This window comes from Odontomachus brunneus, unplaced genomic scaffold, assembly GCF_010583005.1.
Source record: "Odontomachus brunneus isolate Ranch 3 - 2012 unplaced genomic scaffold, Obru_v1 Obru_scaffold_054, whole genome shotgun sequence".
Classification (NCBI taxonomy): Eukaryota; Metazoa; Arthropoda; class Insecta; order Hymenoptera; family Formicidae; genus Odontomachus; species Odontomachus brunneus.
The window spans coordinates 335,970-352,439 of NW_022639504.1; the positions used below are offsets into that span (position 1 = coordinate 335,970).

The window sequence follows — 16,470 nt, forward strand, 5'->3', positions numbered from 1 at the left end:
CACGCGGTATACAGCGCGCGCGGGGGTGAGTCGGATAACACGGAAATGGCGGGTATCGACATCGCGGATTCCACAGCGGACAATCGCGTGTGCTGGTCAAAACGCGCGACATTCGTTTCGTGTCCATCGGACGCGCACAAGGCAATCAGGCTGATGAGGCGGGCGTGCACGTATGTGTATGTGTGAGTCGCATGTGTACAGCGTGTACGCGGGGTTTCTCGGGAAAATCCGTGTGTGTGCGTCTGGTATACTAATCACGGCTTTATAATATTCATTTTAACGTCGTTAATTGGGAGTATTGGCTCGAGAGCCTTAAGTTTTTTCGAGTGAAATTCCATTCATAAGTAAAACGAATCCGTACAAAATATTTCACTGCGATGTATAATTTACTTCAATCTTAAGAATGTTTAAAAATTCACGATTACTAACATTTATTTGTTTCCGTCCAATAGGTGCGAAGAGACGACAAAATTTATCAATCCCTTCTGTTGCATTTACAAAAGAAATACCCAAAAATTAAGAAATGTTTATTAATGTCATTAGGTAATAATAACATATTGACTTGTACAAACATATATATATTTTTACATTGAGAAAGAATTTCTTTCAAACGAGGAAATATATTTTCCTAAAACACTATTACTTTTTATAAAAGTAATTGTATATTCTATTTAAAGGAAAAAGAATTCAGTGTTAAGAAAATATGTTATTAGTGTCCATTGAATAAATATTTTTCATTTTTCAGCTATTTTTTTCTTAATGTAGATATGTGGAAGAAAATGAGCGTTTGTACTCATGACTCAATTCTATTAGTCGTAACTTATGCAGTGCGCGTAATTAGCGCCAAGTGGTTGCAATTAATCAATATACTAATCATATACAGTTCAATGATCGACAGGAATTAGTAAACACCAGATATCACGCCATAATGCAATTGGATATTAATGGAATTATGTTAAAACCGTGAGATCTACTACAATATCGTTTTAATATAAACTGGGATAATATCTTATTTTATAACATTTCATAGAACTGTGATTGTAGTCGTCCTCCGACCGCAGTAAACGTTTTTCGGACAACGACTATGATTGCCTCTGTGTCGGCGCGGTTAATATCTGCCGTTTAGTCTTTTGTTACATAAAATACGCTGTATTGTTCATGTTGCATATTTACTACTCACCCCATTATCTTCATACATGACGAAATATAATCAACGAGATAAATCGATATTATAACAGTAGAATATCAAAATAAATAGAGAAATAATTGCTGTTACGCACTATTTTGTATATCCGAGTTGTTGCAGACTGACTACTGTTGGCGAATTTCATATATGTAAATAAAACCAAGATAGCAAAAGTTAGAGAGAGAGAAAGAGAGCAGTTTCCAAAAAAAAAAAAAGATTTCCAATACGAAAAAGAAAAGCATCGGATTTATCGCGACAACTTATTTACAAATAGCAACAGCAATTAGCATCGTAAGTAATTAGCAATTAGTATCGTGCGTTTTCAACTGTAATATTCGTTCATGCAAATTAAATATAATAATATTAAAGAAATCTAAAAATAGATGGAAAGAATTCTGAATTCCTCTCTGGATTTTCATATCTTGAATTATTTATTATTTTATACATTAGACGCAATTGTGTTATGTTAAATCACTCATTGAATTTCATAGTATTTTATGCACTTTATACAAACATGAATGATTAATTTGATAGTAGATTTTTTTCAAATAATAATGTCCCATAATAATATCTATTTCAGATTTAGTTCAGAACTTTAACCTTTGAGATTTAACAATTCACATTTTATCCATTAATACGTTATTTTCTTTATCTATAATGAGTGAAATGAAAAATAAATATGACTCACCATAATTACGTGTAGAACATAAGCTGCAATATCAGCAAAAAGTTGATCTGTAAAAATAAATCAAAGTTACTTTCAAAATTGTGATTTTATTAAACATGTATCAGGAAATTAACTTTTGTCAAACGTTAATTGAATTAAAAATAATTAAAATAATATTTCGCTCAAATGACATTTATATAAGTTACACACACACACACACACACACACACACACACACACACACACACACACACACACATATTCTTATCTCATAACAAAATTATAACTTTCGTAGTACCTGATGAAAAGAAATACACAATTGCCATTCTCTGGTGAATCGCCACAATTTCCTATCGTTTTATATTCATCTGAAAGAAGAAAAAAATGAGGTTACACATGTGGAATGTAAGGTAAAATCATCGACACCCAATTATTGATCTCGCTTTCTCTAAAAAAACTTCGTTTTTCTTGTGATGATTGTTCACAGTTTTAATTGTGATGTTCTCTTTTGAAATCACTGAATGCAAGCAAAAAGTTTAACTGCAACACTGATTTCAAGAAAAATCAGGTTTTTTCTACCATGTCAATAACTAAAGCCTACAATTTACTTTAAATGGAGTTTAATTTATTAAAGACATATCCAGACAAAGTTGCATAATTATATATTATATATGTACAAGGAAACCAATCAACCCGTGCAGTGAAAGGATGTCTTTTATATTAGACATATTTTGAATTAGATAAGTGAATTTCGTTGTGCATATAAATAATGCAAGTTTATCTAGATAGGCCTTTAACGAGTTAAACTCCGGTTAAAGTAAGTTGTGGAAATGAGTCTAAGAAAATGTCAATAATTAGGTGTTTTACTTTATTGTCATTGTCAACTATCTAATCCTAAGCTAACTTAACAAAAACAGAATGTCTGTTACAGCTACGTCTTTCTTCAAACGTTTAACATATTATAAGAAAACATAGAATTTAAAATATTCTAGATTTTTTAGAGTAAAATTTTTCATTCTACTAATGTTGATTTATATGCATATCCTTTACAACATTATTAGAATTCTAGACAAATTGAGAGCAGCTTGTTACGTTCACTCTGATTTGAGTAGCGAACATTCGGACATAAACAAGACGTATTATCGATTAGCTGTTGCGTATTATTGGCTGAATATGTATGTATGTGAGGTAACCTATTACATCTGAAGATGTAACCTTTGTCAACACACTAAAGCTAAACAGGCCGCTCAACTAGCCTGAAGAGGTAACGCGTGGACTATGATTGCAGCCGATATTATAGATTCCTCATCACATAATAAATTAAATTCTGCAAACCTCTTAGTTGTTCAAGAATCTTTTTATAAAGTGAGTGGAGTTGCTACATGCTTAGAAAAACCGAACAAGCAAAAATCTATGAAATATTAAAAGATTAAACGATCACGCGTTAAGTGTCGATGCAAATTTTGATTTAACGATAAGGGAATAATTTTATGACTTAATATTATTACTTATTTTATGACTTATTATTATTAATTAATTAAAAAATATCGCGCTGAACATACATAAACGTAAAATACGACTCACCGATAATATAATACGTAGCTGCCACATCACGAAGATCATTGAAGATTATCTCAGCCTAAAAAGATAAAAAATCCAAGGTTATTGTTCTTCGAGATAAAATAAACGCAATAGCATTATGAAAATTTCCAAATTATTAAACCTAAAGTCTCGATTATAAGTGCGACATGTAAAAAATTAACGACTGTGGCACGTAAGTAAGATTAATTGCACGTAGAGACGCGATCGATACGTCGCGCATTATTCACTTCGTGAGAGACGCATCTCGCGCTTAATTGAGCATTGAGAATATTGTTCGGGCAGTGGAGCGATTGATGTATTAATCGCATTAACGCATACTCAGTCCTGCGGATACTGCCCGCCAAGAACTGTCCGAATCCACTATTACTTGAATGAATCGGTGGTAATAACGAGAGTAAGAGATGCCGACTCGACATGTCGCGACAAGCACCAATTGAGAATATATCGAGGAAGGACATTACTGCTTAATAATGTACTTATAATACGTTCCGACGATCGCGTATCGTTATTTTCGACATTCGCGATACTTACTTCCGCCCGAGATTCACTTTCGACAGACGTAAAACGTGGAGCGATGTCGATAGATGTGTTCATGACGGCTGCTCGATGCAAAAGAGCGAAATTCAAAATGGCCACGCAATTGACGACGTACAATGAAAATGCATGCCGAAACGTGAACAGCGCCGTGATTCGACAAAGATGCACTCCGTTCTACAACCCTCTTATTCTTGCTAACAGATCGACGCTACCTTCCGAGATTCGGCGTCGCATTTATTTTGAGTGTTATTCTGTCTTTCTCTCTGTTTATCACCGAATTTCTAATTCCCGATTAATAAATTCGACGATTGCCCGTTCTATTACTACTTAAATGAATCGGAGAGAGTGACAGGCGTTGACTAGACATAACGCGACAAGCACTGGCTGAATATATCAAGAAAGGAGGAGATTACTGCTTTATAACGTACTTACGATACATCCCGATGCTCGCACATTGCTTTTGTCATCACTGACGGCACTTATTTCCGCACGAGACTCACTTTCGACAGAGGAAAAATCTGTGAAATGCGGAGCGATGTCAATCGATATGTTCGTGGCGGCTGCTCGATGCAAAAGATCGAAATTCAAAATGGCCATGTAATTGACGACGTACGCGGGAAATACACGGCGGAACGTAAACAGCGCCGCGGCTCAACAATGATGTACTCTATGTTACACCTCTCTCTCTCCTTCCTCTCTCTCTCTCTCTCTCTTGCGAATAGGCCGACGATACCTTCCGAGATTCTGCGTCACATTTATCTTTGGCGTTATTTTGTCTTTCTCTCTGTTTATCACTAAATTTCTAATTTACAATTAATAAATTCGACGATCGCCTGTTCTATTACTACTTGAATGAGTCGGAGAAAGTGACAGGCGTTGATTAGATACGACGCGACAAGCACTGGCTGAATATATCGAGAAAGGAGGAGATTATTGCTTTATTAACGTACTTACGATACATCCCGACGCTCGCACATCGTTATTTTCGGCACTGACGGCACTTATTTCCGCACGAGACTCACTTTCGATAGAGAAAAAACCTGTGAAATGCGGAGCGATGTCAATCAATGTGTTCGTTGCGGCTGCTCGATGCAAAAGACCGAAATTCAAAATGGCCATGTAATTGACGACGTACGCGGGAAATATACGCCGGAACGTAAACAGCGCCGCGGTTCAACAATGACGTACTCTATGTATATCTCTCCCTCTTCTCTCTCTCTCTTGCTAACACACCGATGCTACCTTCCGAGATTCGGCGTCGCATTTATCTTTGGCGTTATTCTGTTTTTCTCTCTGTTTATCACCGAATTTCTAATTCCTAATTAATAAATTCGACGATCGCCCGAAGCAGTAATTCTATCACTACTTGAATGAATCAGAGAGTGACAGGAGTTGATTAGACACGACAAGCACCGGTTAAATATACCGAGAAAGAAAATTACTCCGCCTAATAACGTACTTACGTTATGTCCTGATATCCGCACATCGCGATATGTCCTCGACACTCGCAATATTTATTTCTGTACGAGACTTTCTACAAAGAGAAGAAGCGTAAAACACGGAACAACGTCGATCGATGTGTCAACAACGGCTGCTCAATGTAAATAGATCGAAGATGCGCGCTCTCTACTGACAGAACGCAGAAGCGCTTAACCACTTAACGCAAGCCACGACGGAATAGCCAATCAACGTGTCGCATTGCCATAAAAACTAGATTAATAGATTTGTTCACACTACTTACACTTTTGACACGTTTGAATTTAATCTTCGTTGTATGAGACGCGAACGAGCAAAATTTAATAAAAACTCTTCTTTTTAAAAAAAGTATCCAACAGACATAGATATAAAAATATTAAGGCTGCATTCTAAAACATCTTTTTCGAGGAAAATTTTACTCTTAAATCTATAGTTTATGTTACATATACTATAGACTTAAGAGTAAAATTTTCCTCAGAAAGGACATTTTGGAATGTCCTAAAAGTATAAGCAACGCGAACTAACTTATTGACTATCGCTCATACATCTTATACCCGTATCACAGTATGGACTGAGGATTGCAATCAGATCAATCAAATAAAATTGAACTAAGATTTAGATTATTCAGCTAGCTCGATTGCAATTCTCAATGCATAATCTTTATAAACTTTATGATTCGATAAGTTAAAAGTTACTAAAGATTTTTGGTTAATTCCTATATAATTATCCAGTATTCTGGTTATCCTAGCATTCCTATCTGGTTAAGGCTGGTTTATGATGGCCGTAATCCGTTAACTTATGCCGGAATCGTAAAAAACTGATTAATCATAGTCGAATTATAGAAGAATAATCGACTGTGATTGGTCAATTTTTTACGGTTCCGGCATAAGTTAACGGATTACGGCCATCATAAACCGGCCTTTATCCACCTTTATAGAAATGTAATACTGATAAGTAATAATTTGGCCAGTGATAATTATTGTCGTTCAATAATTTTATTACTCGTACGAGTAATAAAATTATTGAACGACAATAATTATCACTGGCCAAATTATTACTTATCAGTATTACATTTCTATAAAGGTGGATAAAGGCCGGTTTATGATGGCCGTAATCCGTTAACTTATGCCGGAATCGTAAAAAACTGATTAATCATAGTCGAATTATAGAAGAATAATCGACTGTGATTGGTCAATTTTTTACGGTTCCGGCATAAGTTAACGGATTACGGCCATCATAAACCGGCCTTTATCCACCTTTATAGAAATGTAATACTGATAAGTAATAATTTGGCCAGTGATAATTATTGTCGTTCAATAATTTTATTACTCGTACGAGTAATAAAATTACTATTTATTACTGGCCAATTTATCACAGCCAGTGATACTTTTCTATAAAGGAATTGCACAACAGTTGAGCAATTCGCCAATGTAATTGATCTAGAGTTAGGGATCTACAAGAAAAGCCAATAATCGCTGATTGCTTACTGACTACTTTTTCCGCTGAACGCGCCCAATGGTTACACAATCGTCATGTTTTCTGAATGCATCTAATAATCTAGTTCTTTAGGGAACGCGGCACGTTGATTGGCTACCGCGACACAGCTTGTGACGCAGCAAGCGTTTCCACGCTCTGTGAGTGAAGAGTGTGGACCATCTTCAGTCTCTTTGCATAGAATAACTGCCATAAACACATCGGTTGATATCGCTCCGCATTTCACAGGTTTTTCCTCTGTCGAAAATGAATCTCGTGAGGAAATAAGTAACGAAAATAGCGGTGTGCAAGCGTCGGGATGTATCGTAAGTACGTTATAAAGCAGTAATCTCCTCCTTTCTCGATATATTCAGCCAGTGCTTGACACGTCGTGTCTAATCAACGCCTGTCACTCTCTCAGACTCATTCAAGTAGTAATAGAACGGGCGATCATTGAATTTATTAATTGGAAATTAGAAATTCGGTGATAAACAGAGAGAAAGACAAAATAATGTGATAGAGATAAATGTGACGCTGAATTTCGGAAGGTAGCGTCGGTCTGTTAGCAAGAGAGAGAGAGAGAGAGAGAGAAGAGGGAGAGATATACATAGAGTACGTCATTGTTGAACCGCGGCGCTGTTTACGTTCCGGCGTATATTTCCCACGTACGTCGTCAATTACATGGCCATTTTGAATTTCGATCTTTTGCATCGAGCAGCCGCCACGAACACATTCGATTGACATCGCTCTGCATTTCACAGGTTTTTTCTCTGTTGAAAGTGAGTCTCGTGCGGAAATAAGTGTCGTCACTGTCGAAAATAACGATGTGCGAGCGTCGGGATGTATCGTAAGTACGTTATAAAGCAATCTCCTCCTTTCTCGATATATTCAGCCAGTGCTTGTCGCGTTATGTCTAGTCAACGCCTGTCACTCTCTCCGATTCATTTAAGTAGTAATAGAACGGGCAATCGTCGAATTTATTAATCGGGAATTAGAAATTCGGTGATAAACAGAGAAAAAGACAGAATAACGCTAAAAAAAATGTGATGCCAAATCTCGGAAGGTAGCGTCGATCTGTTAGCAAAAGTGAGAGGACCGTAGAACGGAGTGCATCTTTGTCGAACCGTGGCACTGTTCACATTTTGGCGCACATTTTAGCGTACATTGTCATCTACGTGGCCATTTTGAATTTCGCTCTATTGCATCGAGTAACCGTCATGAACACATCGATCGACATCGCTCCGCGTTTTACGTCTGTCGAAAGTGAATCTCATGCAAAAATAAGTGACGCGAGTGTCGAAAATAGCGATATGCGATTGTGGAAACATATCGTAAGTACGTTATTAGGTAATAATCTCCTCCTTTCTCGCTACATGTATCCGGTGCTTGTCGCGTCATGTCTAGTCGACGTCTGTCACTCTCATTATTATCTCCGACTTATAGAAATAGAATGAGGCTTTACTGTACAATTACTCGCGGACTGAGTGTACGTTAATGTATCTGTTGCTTCGCTATCCGAATGATATCTTCAATGCTCAATTAGGCACGTGATCTGGCTCTCACGGGATGTGTAATGCGTGACACAACGATCGTTCGTTTATCGTGTAATAAATTTTTTTCGTGTCATAATTGTTGATTTTTTTGCACGTTGCATTTATAAGTGTGATTTGGGTTTTAATAATTTGGGGGTTGACAATAACAGCGCTGTTTCCTTTGTCCCGAGAAACAGAACACTAATCTTGGTTACTTTTCTATTTGTTTTAGTCTGGAATGTTCTTCAATGATCTTTGCAATATGGTAGTTACGTTCTTTGTGGTGGCGCACTACTATCAGTAAGTCATATCTTACTATGTTGCACGTTCAGTGACAATTTTTAACACAACAATTATCTAAATATATTTGCTTTTATTATTGAATCGAAATTTGCACGTACATTCCATACCCACATTTGTTCCATTCTATTTCGCCTTTTTTTTCTCCTTTTCGCTTCTCATTTTTCGCTTTGCGCATGCATTTTTCGTCTCGTAGTTCTCTTGAGACGAAATATTAACATATTCAACGATTTAATCTTTTTGATTACGCCTCGGACTGTTTAAATAATTTTAACGGTTCATCTATTCCACAGTAAAAGCTAAATTATATTTGGAACATTTGTATAATTGCATTGCAGACTCTCATCCATATCAACTGCACTGTAAAAACTGATGTGTTAAACTTAACATATTTCATGTATTCCAAATCATCCACTCTCATTTATGTGTAAATTTAACACAAAATAAATGTGTTAAAAATTAACACGCATAATATGGAAAAAATTAACACAATAATTTAATACTTGAATACTGTTAGGAATCACAGATTGTGGTAAATTGATCTATTTAATATGTCAGACATAGATTATTGTTTTCAATTTATCATTTTTATTTCATCAAAACCATAGATTAATACTTCTCTCAAATGTTAAAGTAACGTTTTGTTTTAGTTAATTTAATATTATACATATGTCAATTTAACACAAACTGTGATTCCTGACGATATTCAAGTGTTAAATTCTTGTGTTAATTGTCACATAAATGAGAGTGGATGATTTGGGACACATAAAATGTTAAATTTAGCACATCAGTTTTTACAATTACAAAATAATATCATCATAGTATATCTGAATGATCGGATTTATCAGATACTCATTTTTTTTTCAAAATTTTCGTCTCTGTACGGGAAATATTGCGCAATTTTCGCGGTAATTTAAGTAACATTTCGTGAAAGGGACAGCGGTTTCGCGAAAGGACGGTCGAAGTTTGGCGTTTCGTTTCAGTGCACACGAGCGCGCCGAAGTTTGATACACGAGCAAGATCAGCCTTCAGTTTGGGGTTAAAACAACAAATTCTCCTCGTTTCCTGCCTCCTTTTCTCCCTCTTCTCCTTCTACCGTCTCGTCGCGTCGGTTATGGCAGCGGGAGTACCTGTTATTGTTATATGGTGCGGAAAAATTGACTGGGTATCCCTCCCCATGTTCTCTCTTCTTTTTGCGTCGCGGAGATGGCGATACATGATATTTTTAGTACAGAAATATTTTTGTATCACAAGCAGACTTTCTTCCCCGACAGGATTTTCGCAAGCGCACATACATATACACACACACTTCTCTATTTCAAAAATGTTTTTCTATCGCGAATCGAAGCAACCGTGCAATTATTTGCGCTTCCCCAACACTGCTTTATATTACTACTATCGCAAAAGCAATTTCACATCTTTTAAAGAAATATTTCGAGATGATTTACTGAAACATCTACTTGTTTATTCATTATTATACTAACTGAATAATACGCGCATTTACGCGTTAATAATTTACTGTATGATGCGCAGTAACATCAATTTTACTATTCTAATAATAGCCAGTACTTTGCTTAAATTTGCTAACGAAGCAAATAAGAACAAATTGTTATTGCTCTCACGGTATGCTCAGAATAGAACTATTCTCGTTACTCGAAACGGATGCAATAAATAAGGCAGAGTGTAGAAGATAAGGGACGCGCTTCATGGAAAAACATTTTCCTATCTTGCAATAGCTAGATATTTCACGCAAGTCCTCAAAAGTCATTTGTCAGTGTATTCTCGTGCGCGACTTCTATAGCATCTAGAACAAATTATTCGTTAACCCATAAAATCCCGTAGCGTTCGTTGCGGAACTTGTTACACACGTGCTCGCCATTGTTCCGGAGAAAAAAAATGTCAGGTCGCTGACCGGCAATGTGTAACGGATTAACTCATTTTTGTGTAATGTGTCATGACGTATCACGCACGTTGAATTTGCATACCGTACATGTTGCGCCGTGAACGCGCCTCTTAGTTCGTTGTAAGTGTAATCAATCAAAATGCGTTTGTCCCTCGGGTTTCTCTTAAACGGAACTTTTCTTAAAAATGGATCATATCGAAACGTGCCGAGAATATGTTCCGTCGTAACAACATTAGTTGTCCCTTTTTCAATAACACATTTTAGCTGCTACACTGAGAGAAAAATGTTTAGTATTTATAATCATATAGAAAATCATATAGAAATCATATAGATGTAGTAACTATAATCATATAGAAAAATAATTACTATAAGTTAATATTATATTTTCTTTTCATATGTGCGCACGTGTGTGTAAACGCAAAAAAATTAGTCACATAAACTATAGCTGTGCACTGAGAGAAAAATGTTTGGTATTTGTAACTATAATTATATAAATTTAGAGAAATAATTACTATAAATTATGGTCAAAACCATTTTCTAGTCAATTGCACTATAACTTTAGTGATAATAATCTTATATGCACGTTACTATTACTATGCGTGTTGGAACAACCAAAAAATATAGTTGGCACCAAATTGGGCCTAACTATCTTTTTTAGTTGTTCCAACACGAAGATAGTAATAGTAACGTGCATATAAGGTTATTATCACTAAAATTATAGTGCAATTGACTAGAAAATGGTTGTTTTGACCATAATTTATAGTAAATATTTCTCTATATAATTATAATTACAAATACCAAACATTTTTCTCTCAGTGCACAGCTATAGTTTATGCGACTAATTTTTTTTGCGTTTACACACACGTGCGCATATATGAAAAGAACATATAATATTTTCCCCGTGTAGTTCAAATAACAAAATTGCCGCAATTTGATATACGTTTTAGTATCTCGTAACATATTTTCCACGGTTTTAGATAATTTAAATTCAAGAGACTGAGAGAGAGCGAAATTTGGTATTTAGACTCGATGATTAGCGAAACATGAAAGCATTCATCCCTCGTTCCATTTCCCCTTTTCGTTATCCAATTCGCTAGTCAATTATCGGAAAATGAATCGCGTGTAGAACTATCAGCCCTTTGCGCTCCAAGTGCCTAGTTGGCTTTGAGAGTCATTCTGCTCCACAGCAGTCAATTCAGTTGGCCAAAACGATAAATTGTGTTAAATTTGAGTAAAATTACAAGATGTAACCAATTGTTGAGAAATGAATTTTTTTTATTCAGGTTATCTTTTCGGCGTCGCACAAAATCTACAGAGCGTAAAGGGACGACTGTTTCGACTCAGGCGTGTAAAATTAATTATCACGTAGGACGTCCAACCAATTTTAACGTTTCATGAATTTGTTGAAAATAAAGAGACGATTACATATGAACATTTAGAATCCATTCTCAAGCCAAATTTCGCAGTCTGTCATCGTTTGACAAATAATTACAACTTTATGAATCCCGGATTATTCGTTGACTCGCAATGAAAGCTCTACATTTCGACCATGTGTTCGTCTCTCCCGGCATTCTGTAGAAATTCTATAACGAACGATCATTGCGAAAGTAATTTTGTCGTGCGCTACACGAGTTTCGGCCCTCGTATTACCAGAGGTGTTCTGTCAAATTACACATCGTCGAGTTACTGGGTTGTGTAACTATCCACTTACATTTGCCATTAATATGATAGCACTTGGTCGTGTGAAAAGACGTGGCTTCAGATAAAATCGTCCGCCGTTATCCTGGCGAATAAAAAAATTAAAAAATTCACCGCGTATACTCTCTCAAAGTGAATTAGTAAATAGTCACTGATATCAATATATATGATATAAGTATAGCACTGAGCACTTTCAGTGCAACACTTATAACTGCAAATCAGTGTATATTCACTGTTTTCAGTGATGTTTCATTGATTCATTTTAAGAGAGTAGTTTCTTAATGCACTCTTATTTTATCGTTATATCATTCTTGTACGCCGCAGAAATTTGACAATAAATCATTCCTCTCAGATATATCCGAGAAGAATGTAATCATAACAATAATCAGTAATATCATATTTCGTTAAATGAAAATATTCTCTTTGCAAAAGATGAATATAATAGTAATATAATTATCGGTTATCGCAGTGTATCTCTTGTCATTTTATACACCGAGGACCGCTGACTGTTGCTTACGACATTTTTGTCGCAAACAGCGGGAAATAACGTGTGAAAATTCCGCGATACCAGCAAATAATTCTGATTAATTCGTATACCCCGGTAATGTACGTTGAACGGCCGCTACATTATGCAAACGATAGCTGACAGAGTAAAGAGCGCGTTTTCGACTAAAATTATTAACACCACTTCGGTTTTGTCACACGCGCGATTCGCTTCCACGTCATTCCCGACGATACGTGTCTCCGTCGCTGTTTTTCCACACATTTCTCTCAACCTTGTTAAAAATGCGAAAAGATATACGCGGTGCCCACCGACACAAGTAGTATCTTAGCTCCTTTGTGTATCCCGATAACACTTCAAAGATTTATAGTGCGCGAAAAATGCAACGCGGCGCGATGCGAGACGCGATGGACGACACGGGACGGGCAACGGGACGGAAGGGGGCGACGAGATACACGCAGGAAATGCGACGCCACGCGCGAACCACGTGGCGTCTTCTCGCTCTCTCCCCGGGAACTGTATATTTTCCGGTGCACGCGGTAAAGCGGTACTTCATACGGCGCGGAATACACTTCCCATTGTCCTGTTCGTCCCGTAATCTGTTTCTCGAAAGGACCGGCAGTAATGTCGCTGCCGTAATGCGCGCCCGCGCGCGAATACGCTTTTGTATGCAACTCGCGACCGCCGCCGTGGTCTCGCGCAGCGAGATATTTTCCGGAATTTCCGAGCGAAAGCGCGAACTCACGCCTTGATACTGCGCGCGAGAGAGGGAGAAAGAGAGAAAGAGAAAGAGCTGGCGATAATTCGCATTCCGGCCATGGGACAATTCCGCGACGGTGGTCGGTCGGTGGGCGGCTCGTTCAGCGCGATAGCACTGCGGCGATGATTATCGCGCCGTGGAAACTGGGAAAAAGTCAACGAGCACTTTGAAATCGGACGCCACGTCCGCGGTATCGCTCTTTCCGGTATCGCTCTTCGCCCATCGTTTCTCCCTCCTTTTTTACCCCTTTATCTCCCTCTCTCTCGCTGTCGCTTTGCATTTTCGATAAGTCGGGGTGGCTTTTTGCACGCCAAGGCTGGTACTCATAGTTGAACGTTACACTATATCCGAGAAGGATAATAAAGAAAGGAGAGAAAAATTGGGGAAGAAAAGTAAAATATTTCGCACAAATTATACGTCAGAGAGGGATAATACGAGGTAAAATAATATTGACGACTTAATGTTAAGTGTTTTGTCTCGAGAGGATTCGAAACTTCGTTATTTTGGACGTTGGCAAATTACAACAGAGGATAGTTATCAGAGCCTTTGCTAAAAGAGTGTTCGTGAATAGACAAAAGAAAAAGTCGTTTTAATGACATCAACATAATTATTCGAGTGCTCAAGTTTTCGTAAAGTGACATGAAACTATTCGCAACTATTCTAACGCTGCCAACTCGGTCGCGAAGTTTGAGGTTTAGTACTTTCGAAGGCTCGCAAGGCCAAAGGATTCTCGAATACCTCTCGACACCGAGATAAACGTCTTTTCTCACTAAAAAAAATCGTAGAATGAAAATTGCCGAGATTTAGGTAAGGTGTAAAAATGTTATACTTTACGTGTATCGCGATGTAAACTAGAACGCATATCACAGCGCGAACTGTGGAGAACGTACATTTAAATGTCGATTTATTGTTGAAGAATGCAATAAGTGCGACGAAACTACATCTCGGTAGCTCTTCAGAGTAATCTTCCGCTTCGAGAGCACCGTAGCCCCGACGCGGCGGAAGTTTTCATATTTCAGCTTCGAAGGAGTCCCTCTACAATCGAAATAAATTGCGTCCATAAAATGCATTTTCGTCGTGATGTCGACGAATTTCTGAGAGAATTGGTTGAGAGGTATTTTCTCGAACGCGAAAACTCTTCCACGATGCCGTTGCGCGGGAACTCCCCTCCGTCAGAAATTACGTGAGGAAGCGCAGCGTAATTTACCCGTTGGGGCTTCAGCTAGTTAACCAATTTACGACAATATTCTCGGCAAATTAAATCAGTTATCCGTTCAAAGAAATATACCGGAAAATAGTAGGAAAATGCTTGCGCGATATTTTCAGCAATCTATAGATCTTCTGTCGAAATAAACAATAAATTGTCCATCAATTGACGGGATATAGATCGATGCAAGTAGATTTTGCGCTAATTTGTGCTCGGAAATTCCTCGGCTCGAATTTCAGCAACATTCCCCGAATGAATGTAGAGTAGAGTCCTTCGCACAAACGAGTGAATTTCATCCGTTTGAAGTATCAGATTACTTTTGATATCGCCACTTGTGTGTTACTGCTAATTTATTCTGGTAGCCAAATTCACCAACGATTCACAACTACGAAGGCGGACGAAGATTTCCATCCGCCTTGTGCACTTAATCTCAATTTTCCCGAAATTTAACTAGCATATTGCTGATGAACAGGTCAATTAATGTACGTCAATCAGTGTCACCGTCGCACATCATTGCACACAAAAGTCTATCACCGTGTCATTCGGTTGTCCGGTTATGTGTCCGTCGGCGCTTATCGCACGATCGAATCGTTCCACCGATCGGCATTAGCTTCTATTGAATGGCGCACAGCCGCGAAACGCGGTATCTTCATTTCGTTGGAGCGCGAAAGAGGGAAGGGAGAAGGAAAACTGAAGCGTAGAAAGACGCTGTGAAATTTGGGCCACGATAACACGCCTGTTAGAGACATTAAACCGACCTATTCTCGAGCAAACAGTACGCGTCAACTTCGCCAGCTGTCAGCGTGTACTTATAAAGGGAAACGGAAACTTATGGATTAATGCAGTCAAATCGCGTGAGGACGAAGTGACATTTGTCATGTGATAAATTGATATTCGTTGCAACGCAATATTTCACGTCGTTGTCCGAAATGGAAATCTCTCAATACATTTCATTATTCATCGTATTAAATTCCAATGTCTTTTTTAAGAGATTAGTTTTTATGTTTTTCTTTTATTTTAATTTTTATTTCCAAAATAACACACGTATAGTAAATGCACAGCTAGTAGTTCTGGAGAGAGACATAGCAAATTTACCCCGCTCTGACTTTATTTATTACGACCACACTGCGAACGAGTTGAACCAGTAATGGCGGTTGCCTTTAATTCCCTTCGTTGTCGAAACGTATTCTCTGCTACAAGTGCGCTTGTCACGTGATCGGTGGAGAAAAGTGGCTACCAGAAAGAAAAGATGAACGCGAGTTGGTCAACCGATAGGAACTCTTTTTCTCGCTGGCGATCGATCGAGATGCATCGTGTGACTGCACGGACGATACTCCAGAGCGCCGTTAACAGCGCTAAGTTTCACTCTTTTTCGACTCATGCGAACAAAGCGCGGAAAGGGATATTCCCAGCTTACAACGACAAAAAGCCTCGGACGGTTCCGTAACGATCGCTGGAAATACAAGCATACTCGTTGTCATTTCTGGCAAGAAAAGCGCACGGCATCGCTTGTGTAAAACTGCAGCGTGCACCACCTTCTTCCCCCTCAATCCTCTTCTCTCTCTCTCTCTCTCTCTCTCTCTCTCTCTCTCTCTCTCTCTCTCTCTCTCTCTCTCTCTACGCTCTC

At 37.9% G+C, this 16,470-nt stretch overlaps 1 protein-coding gene and 1 long non-coding RNA gene across 7 annotated transcripts in view; one reads left to right on the forward strand and one right to left on the reverse strand.

The window, feature by feature from the left end:
• Positions 1–1,911: 1,911 nt before the first annotated feature.
• The window catches only part of LOC116845622, a 74,786-nt gene continuing 60,227 nt past the window's right edge, over positions 1,912–16,470 (reverse strand). The window contains exons 1-7 of one of the 5 annotated variants that reach the window (XR_004378285.1): positions 5,456–5,597; positions 4,947–5,032; positions 4,606–4,736; positions 4,421–4,510; positions 3,438–3,492; positions 2,152–2,221; positions 1,912–1,921 (exon numbers count right to left, since the gene is read on the reverse strand). This is a non-coding gene — a long non-coding RNA (uncharacterized LOC116845622). Of the gene's footprint in view, positions 1,922–2,151; positions 2,222–3,437; positions 3,493–4,420; positions 4,511–4,605; positions 4,737–4,942; positions 5,108–5,455; positions 5,598–16,470 lie in introns of those variants that run through there. The other 4 variants (XR_004378286.1, XR_004378288.1, XR_004378284.1 and 1 more) reach the window with 4 other exon arrangements.
• Positions 7,130–16,470, forward strand: part of LOC116845618 — a 78,062-nt gene continuing 68,721 nt past the window's right edge. Inside the window, exons 1-4 of one of the 2 annotated variants that reach the window (XR_004378279.1) lie at positions 7,130–7,267; positions 7,703–7,792; positions 8,706–8,773; positions 11,960–12,108. Coding sequence is in view for 1 of the 2 variants with exons in the window: in XM_032818534.1 (XP_032674425.1) it covers positions 8,712–8,738 (27 nt within the window). In the remaining variant the exon portion in view is untranslated. Of the gene's footprint in view, positions 7,272–7,702; positions 7,793–8,705; positions 8,774–11,959; positions 12,109–16,470 lie in introns of those variants that run through there. The other variant, XM_032818534.1, reaches the window with a different exon arrangement.